The 8,438-nt window shown below is 39.0% G+C and overlaps 1 protein-coding gene across 1 annotated transcript; it reads left to right on the forward strand.

Moving 5' to 3' along the window:
- The first annotated feature begins 5,122 nt into the window (after positions 1-5,122).
- Positions 5,123-8,154, forward strand: LOC110684810 (protein IQ-DOMAIN 14-like). The gene is made up of 4 exons (XM_021861242.1): positions 5,123-5,915; positions 6,176-6,409; positions 7,081-7,770; positions 7,880-8,154. Exons 1-4 carry the CDS (start codon positions 5,385-5,387, stop codon positions 7,889-7,891), a joined length of 1,467 nt encoding a protein of 488 aa, XP_021716934.1. The 5' UTR covers positions 5,123-5,384; the 3' UTR covers positions 7,892-8,154.
- Positions 8,155-8,438: the final 284 nt, after the last annotated feature.

Here is an 8,438-nt window from a genome sequence, read left to right on the forward strand (position 1 = left end):
TTTTCTGTCTTTTCTTGCGGCCCCTGTTTGGGATGCCTTTCTCTTCTTGCCGCCTGCTTCTTGAACAGGCGCACTCTCCTTGACATTGTCAAGGTCTATTTTTCCACCACTCGACCCAGTGGCCATAACAGTGGGCTTGACATCCGAGAGATAGCACTCTCGGGCCATCCTCTGATCTCCCCTTAGGGACCCGACTGTTCCATTATCCCTCTCAAACTTGAGCAACATAAGAGATGGGATTATAACAGCCTTGGAATTATTCAGGGTTGGTCGTCCCAGAATCATGTTGTAGGTCGAGAGTTCTTCTACTACCAGGAACCGGACTACCATGTGTCGTTCTTCCCCTTTTTCGCTCAGGCGGATGGGTAAATCCACTCGTCCCACTGGGTGGACGACTCCTCCTCCAAACCCTACTAAAGGGTGGGATGCTGGATGTATGCAATCAGTATGATATTTTAGTTTCGACAGACATTTGCTACTGATGAAATCTGAGGAGCTTCCGGTATCTATGAGGATTCGGCCAACTCTCTGGTTGGCCACTTTACATTCAATAACGATAGGGTCGTCATGCGGCCCTCTTACCCCTCCTAGATCTTCTTCAGTGATGACAATCTCAGGAAATGAATATTTGGAGGGCCGTTCTTGGTGAACGGAATTTACATCTAACCGTCTGATGTTGTCTTTGTTGCCCCTAATAGTGGGGCCGCCTCCTGAGAAGCCGCCTGCAATGGTGTAGACGACTGCATCATCTGTATCGGAGCTGTCGGCCTGTTTGGTACCGCCTGCTGAATTGTTCCTAAATCAAGGGTCGTCTTCTTCGCAGGGATGTTCATGGCGAAGTTGGAGGTGAATAAGTAAGCAAGCGTCCTGAAGTTATTTACACAACCAGACGGCAGGTTGCCGAACCATTGTTGTGCGATTCCTTTGAGAGTCGCTGGGAAACACTTGCACCAAGTGGGATCATCCAACCCTTGAAGGTACATCAGGTTGCTGAATGCCATCAGATGGTCTTCTGGGTTAGTAGTGCCGTCATAGGCGCCTACTAATACATTTTTCACTTTGGCCGGCTGAGCGGCTTCAGTAATTTCCTTGGAGAAGGCCGACGGCTGTTCACCAAGTCTAAGCAACCGTAGCTGCCAGTCCATAGGTTGGACATTTTTTGCTGCATGTCCACCAAACGGAGGTGGCTGTAAAAAATACTGTTGTTGCGGTACAAACGGTAAGTTTGGTACCGCCTGGTCGCTATGAAAGCCGGACTGACGGGAGGTGCCGCCTGACTGACTCTCATGATACGACTGAGTATGCCTCATCGAGGTATTTCGCAGACTGTCTTGGAAGTTTGAAGTAGAGGCCGACTTTGACAATCGGTCACTCTTCTTCTGCTCTAGCAGTAGCCGAGCGTCTGTGTATGTTTTCCTCGACCCGTCCGCCTGAACATGACGAACAGGTTTCCTATTTCCTGGAGTAGGAAAACGGTATTTTGTGAGATCAAGGGCAGTCGGCTCCCGCTTCCTAGATTTAGGATGAGGAGTCGCCTATCGCCCTTGAACTGGCTTCCTCTTCAGTGAAGTGGAGGGTTTCTTAGCCGACTGCTCCTTGTCCAGAGCAGGCGGCTTCTTGTTGATCAACTCTTGAATTTCTCCCTTGAAGTTCCTCATGAAGGTCATGAGTTCGTTCCTTGTGATGGGAGCAGACCCATCAGTCGGCTGTTGCCGAACAGGCGGTGCGCCTGCTGGCTCGCTTCCAGTTTGAAGATGTTCCCGTTCCCTCCTTTCGGTATGACGGGTACGTCGGGCCCTTAGGGTCCCGTCTGAAGCTGTGTGAGCTTCAACTTCAAATTCATTCTCAGTATCGTGGTCCGACTGAACTTGAGGGTCGTCTTGGGGATGCCTCTCTTCAGGAGTCGGTACAGACTTGGATGCCATCTCAGAAGTACTCTCCCCACAGACGGCGCCAAATGTTTCGGGGTTTTCTGATGTCCTGCGGGAGAGTTACAATTCCGAGACTGGAACCGGACGCCTGTACCTGCAAAACAACGGAGACTCCTGGTGGTGGGAGCTCCGCCTCCGACGGTCAAGTTAGTACTTGATTAAGGAGTAATTAATGCGGAAATTAAAGTGATTGGGTCTCTCTAGGTGAGAGTGTTTAATGTGTGTAATCTGCGTTTTTAGCATGTCCTCCTCTCTTAATGAGGATTAAGGGAGGTATTTATAACCTTGGGAAACGTGCCAATCCTAGGTTTAGGTTAACCTAGGGCTGATTGGGCTTCCCTCAGAAGTTGGGCCTGGGTGGCCGGTTTCTCCATTAGGCATGGAGTATGCCACGTGTCATGACATAATAGGTCCAAGGTGGACGAATAAGCGTGTGCCACGTGGCAAGCCCTGACAGTTCCAACTGGGGGACACTTGGCAGGACCTGATTGGCCCACGTGGCGCATTCCGATTGGTGGGAGCAAAATCCCCTAATCAGTACGTATCGCTCAAAAATAGAACGGGGTCAAACAAAAGTCAGCTCACCCAACCCACGTGAAATTATGCCTCTGCCCTCCAATTTACAACCCATGTAAATACCGCCTACAACCCCGGCCCTGGCATAGGCGAGAGGTGCGACGGCCTATGCCAGGGCTGGTAGGGGCCATAAACTTGTTGTAGCCCAGCGGAATGAACTGGGCCAGATAGTGCAACCTCCAAATAAGGTGCAAGGATCGACTCCTCTAACTGACTAATTTTTTGGTGACCCTATATGCATGTGCCTTGTTTTGTATTTTTTTAAAGATATTTTCTTATACTTTTCTGTAAATAATATTGACATTTTTATTAAATTTATTTCTCTTTTTTTTTTAGGAAAATTTATTTCTCATATTAAAAAGAACCATCTTTTAAGTTTGCATTTTTCCAAAAAAAATAAATAAATTAAAACAGTTGTGAATAGCTACGAAGTATTTATACAAGTAGTAATTATACGTACTTACATTTCTCTTTTTTTTTTTCGAGCAACAAACTACCTATCTATAAGTGAAATCAAATTAAATGAATAAATATTACTCCCACAATTTTTAATAAGTACTCCATTAGTACTTTTGCACTATTCATTTGCTCTACTTCTGACTAATATTAGTGAGATATAACTACTTGTTGGAATTGTTTTAATAAATAAATTATTAATTATTAATTTTTATAATTTATACATATTGATAATTAAAGATATTATGATCAAAGATTTGTATTGATATATGTACCCCAAGAGAACAGAGCACTTATTAAAAAAAAGTGGAGAAACTATGTACGTATATGTATCATACTAAATTGTCAATTATTTTATTATAAGAGGTGCTAATTTCTTACTTTATCTAGGACCCACAAAATTACAAGAACAGGTCTGACCGCCTATGCGCCTAAATACACTCATAGTTCTATAATCATCACTTAATAAACTCATGGTTGAGGTTGCCATCACAAAGGGCATTCATTGGAAACTTACAAAACTGACCTTGGGATCAGTAGAATAAGAAGAAACTTTTAAATCCATGTGATTCAACAAATTGAGGTAATAAACATGCTTTGGGATTGCAAAGATACATTTTATAGCTGTAAATTAATTCCATTCCTTATCCTTACAAATTGATTTAACAATGGACCGTCAAAAAAAATAAAAATAATTGTAAATGAAGTTTACATAAGCATGTGGCCCCATACTATTAAATTGAATTGAAGTGGTCTCCACTTCTGTACAAGATCTCGAGAGAAAAAGCCTTCAACACCCAAAAATAGCACACTTCCAAATTGGCCAACCATACTTCATCTCACCTTTATTTTCTGATTAGAAGTATTTTACACGAATTCTTAAAAATAATGTTGCAGACCTTATGCACATGGGTGTTTTCTGACCTTATTCAAGACCATTTATCATTTTGGACAGTAATTATATTACTATGGTACACTCATTTCTGATTTTGTAATTGTTACAGAAATACACTAGATCTAGTAAAGATTATTTACCCTTACATAAAGAAAGATTGTCATTTTCCAATCTGAATTTGTATTAATTAAGTTTGAAATGAGCTTTAAAATTATGTAATGTGAATAACTTGGTTTAACAATAAACTCAAATTAATTTCATTATTGAAATTGTATAAGACATATGGAGTTTTCAATTTCCTAGTGAAGATAGTAATATGTGTATGATACTCATAGGTAGTGCATTTGACGTTTTACTACGTTTAATATACATTAAAGATAAGATAACATTTAAATTATTAAGATAAATACTCTAATTAATTTTTCAAATAGCTAATGTTTAGAAAATCTATGTGTTCCAAGAAAATATAAACTGACATAAATTTATATAAAACAATTTTAGATAAAATCACCCAAACATTAATTTATAGTATGATTGACATCATTCTAAAAATGTTTTTGTTCTATTATGTCATGCTCTTTTGACAATGATAAACCTTGCCTTGGAAAAATGAAAATCAATTCTTCAACCAATACAAAATCTTTAATAAATCAACCAATTTGAACCCAATCCAAAAAAAAATGTACTTGTAGCTAGTAAATTCTACTCCATAATTCAATCCCCTAGCAAAATTGACAGGTAGGGCAAAGAAAGATAGATAATAATTGAAAAGATTCAACCCATAATTATATCAAGTCTAATCCAATTAATATGCTTAACCAATCTGGAGCTTCCTCTCTACTTCCTTGGTTCCTTCACTAAGTGACCAACCACTTTATGCTCAGGAAGTTGCCCATTTAAAAACCAAAAAAAAACAAAAACAAAAAAACTTAAATTCTTCATCACTCTGTTGAAGTTATTGACAGTTGTGTTAATACTCTAAAAAAGATATCTATAGTATGTTGCTAACGAACGTTCCGGAACGTTAAATAAGCATTTAAAATATTTTTTAATGTGGTATTAATTTAAGGATACATGTCAAAATCACGCGTTGATCGGTGTAATTAATGTTCATTATTTCTACTTTTAGTTATGTTATTCAACGTCTCCGGAACGTTTGTTAGTTTTCGCCATAATAATAATAATATATTTGTTTTATAGGTAAGAAGAAGACATTCAATCAGATCATAAACTCTTACAAAGCCAACCCAATCTGGGTTAATAATAATGACGGATGTAAGGATATGCACAGATATTGACAAGTAGTAGATGAGAGAGAATACAAAGAAGTACGTATAAAGCTCAATTATACAACATAAGAGACAATATCAATAGTTATTAAATATGAACTAACCAACTAACGACAGCTGAGACACAAGGAAGGAAGAGCTGCTGTTATTTTGTAATTATTATTAGTTCCAATGTATTTGGTCTAATCTTTTTTATATTTTGTATAGTAGGATTTGTATTCATTGTTGAAGCTAAAGATGGGAAAAACAGGGAAATGGTTCAAGAGTTTTCTTGTTGGAAAGAAAGACAAAGGTGGGAAAGATCAAAAGTGTATTGGAAGCAATAATAGTAATAGTAATAGTAATAATCAGGAGTCCGTTTCGACTGATCATCCGAATACTACGACTCCGGTGGTGGCGGTGGTGGTGCCGAGGCCAACGACTCCGAAAGAAAAGAAGAGATGGAGTTTCAGAAGATCATCTGCTAGTAATAATAGTAATAGTAATACTAATGCTAATAATAATGTCAAGGATCAAAATTCTGCTAATGCTGCTAGTGTTCAGAAATCTGAAGTCCTGCAGGTGGGATCAAATTTGGCGAGTGCAGCGGAGGATAAGCAACCGGAGGAGGTGGAAGCCGAGACTGAAGTAGTAGACGATGTAACAGTTGAAGATATAGAAGGGGAAGTTGTAGTGATTCCTATCGAGGAGTGCGGCGATGATGGCAGAGATAGCTTTGTTGAGGAGGCTGCTGCTGTCAAGATTCAGTCGGTGTTTCGCTCGTATCTGGTATGTATATTGTCCTTGATTGTGGAGTATTACAATTTTAATTGAATTCCATTAACAAATTAAAATGTTGAGTATTTGTTGTTTTGAAAGGAAGAATAAATGGTCAAAGATTTGCAAAATTGACAACAGAAAAAAAATATATGACAATGACAGTGGCAGTTATACAGGGGATACTTATATTATATGAAGGATCAAACATATGTAAATTTTCTCTTAAGTGTGATTAATGTTATATAATCGTATGGAAATTTGTGATACAGGCGAGGAAGGCACTGAAGGCATTAAGGGGATTGGTGAAGTTGCAGGCATTGGTAAGGGGTCATTTGGTAAGAAAGCAGGCAACTGCAACATTGAGATGTATGCAAGCGCTTATCACGGCTCAAGCACGAGCTCGAGCTCAAAGGATCCGATCAGGGGAAGACGGGACGGTCATAAATCATAGGCAGTCTACTCACCGACGAAACGGACAAGAGAAGATCAAGCACACGAATTATGTTAGTATCTTTTATTTGACTTTTCTAGTTCATAATTTGCATTGACATCTTGACAGTAACAGCAACTTAGAATCAGATTATGCTTAAAACAGATCATACAGAACCAATTGAATCGATTTATTTCGGTTTTTTTTTTTTTTTAATTAATTTTGCACTAGCTAATCTATTTAAATTGATTATGCTAGATCCATCTAACAACTTCATTTACATGATTTGGTGTTCTGCCTAATTGATTCTGTTTTATTGATCAAATCACGTTCCCCTTTGTCTTGATTTCGGAATTAGTTGCCACCACTTATTTTAATGGCATATTATGAAGTCCAGTCATAACGAAGTACTTATTATTGTGAAAGTTGACAGCTATTTTCGGATATCTTAAAATAGTATTTGATAAACAGTAAAAGTAGTAATTAACCAGTCTCGCACATGGATTAATAACTGGCCAAAAAGCCTCTCAAATCTGTATTTACTGAACTAATCTCTTATTCTCTTAACAAATAGGATAGAGAATGATAAATTCTTTGAGAAATATTTGTATGAGCTATCTCTTATTATAGAATTACTTATTTGATCACCTATGAAAACCAATTGGACATAGCAGTAAATATATCAAATAATGTCTTGTCAGATTTTTTTAATGATCAAGATTTTGGACTTTATAAAAAATGCAGGACATGGAGGAGAACATCAAGATAGTGGAGATGGATCGTGGCGACTTTATATCGAATGTTAACAGCAGGGACAGCTACTCGATTTCAAGCCAACAACAGATTATTGATGATCGAATGGATAATAGAATGACTACGTATTATTCTCCCCAGCAGGTATATCTAAAGCAGCAGGACTATCAGCAATACTCCCCTGCTCCTTCAGCAATCACAGAACTGAGCCCAAGAACTTGCAGTGGCCACTTTGAGGATTATTCTTTCGCCACTGCACAAAGCAGCCCACAATGCTACTCTGCAATATCGCGGCCAGACCCATCAAGGACCCCGTTTTCATTCCCTCAGCCAGATTTTACAGAGACAATATCGTATGATTTCCCTCTCTACCCGAACTACATGGCAAATACTCAATCTTCAAAAGCTAAAGTGCGGTCTCAAAGTGCACCCAAACAAAGGCCGGAGTTGGAGAGGCAGCCAAGTCGTGGGCGAAGGCCTTCAGTTGAAGGACGGAATATACCAAGGGGTGCAAAGATGCAACGGTCATCCTCACATGTTGGGTCTAACCCACAAAAATACAATTATCCGTGGTCTGTCAAGCTGGATAAGTCGAGTGTTTCACTTAGAGATAGTGAGTGTGGATCCACTTGCTCGATGGCTACCAATGCTTACTACTGCAGATCAGTTGTATCTTATGATGTAAGTAACAAAGCTTAAAAATTGCTAAGGTATAGTTAGAACAACTTTAAGTAGAGTATATGTGAACTTTATAAGATATTTACTTAATGTTTTCGCTTTGTGAATGCAGCCAAGATGCTAAAGAGTTTCTATTTTCATGCTTAACTCAACTCGAATGTCTGACAATGGTTTAGTCACAGGAGTATAGAGCATTCAGAAGAACAATTCTGCTCCAAGATTGCTTGAAATTGTTTGGATTTAATTGGTGATTTTGTAATAATTGATTAATTGTAAAAGAGTGTGGTATGTATCGAAATTTCTTATTTCTAGATTTCAGATTGTTGAAGTTATTTGTATTTAACGTGTTCTTGGATTAATTAGTGAAAAAACAGACAATTATGTGCAGAGAGTAACCACTTGTTGGGCCCGGGTCGCACACACATTCCACTCCACATTAGTATGATATTGTCTGCTTTGGACCTAGCTAGCACAAATTTGTTTTTGGGCACCTTTCCAAAAAGCCTCATACTATTGGAGTCTGCTTCCACTTATAAGGAGCTCTTCACTTCCTTAATCTTTCCATGTGGGACTTGGGATGAACAACCCCAACAAACCTCCCCCCAGACCAAGGACCACATAACTCATGGCCTCCCCTCCAACGAAACTATGTTGCACCGCCGCTTGAGCCA

Source organism: Chenopodium quinoa, unplaced genomic scaffold (genome assembly GCF_001683475.1).
Source record: "Chenopodium quinoa cultivar QQ74 unplaced genomic scaffold, ASM168347v1, whole genome shotgun sequence".
Taxonomy (NCBI): domain Eukaryota; kingdom Viridiplantae; phylum Streptophyta; class Magnoliopsida; order Caryophyllales; family Amaranthaceae; genus Chenopodium; species Chenopodium quinoa.

What these genes read in the sequence shown, in the direction of transcription:
- LOC110684810 (XM_021861242.1), top strand. Translation starts at nt 5,385, where the DNA reads ATGGGAAAAACAGGGAAATGGTTCAAGAGTTTTCTTGTTGGAAAGAAA. An exon ending in CGGTGTTTCGCTCGTATCTG is followed by an intron (nt 5,916 to 6,175) that starts GTATGTATATTG and finishes TTTGTGATACAG; the next exon opens with GCGAGGAAGGCACTGAAGGC. An exon ending in AGATCAAGCACACGAATTAT is followed by an intron (nt 6,410 to 7,080) that starts GTTAGTATCTTT and finishes TAAAAAATGCAG; the next exon opens with GACATGGAGGAGAACATCAA.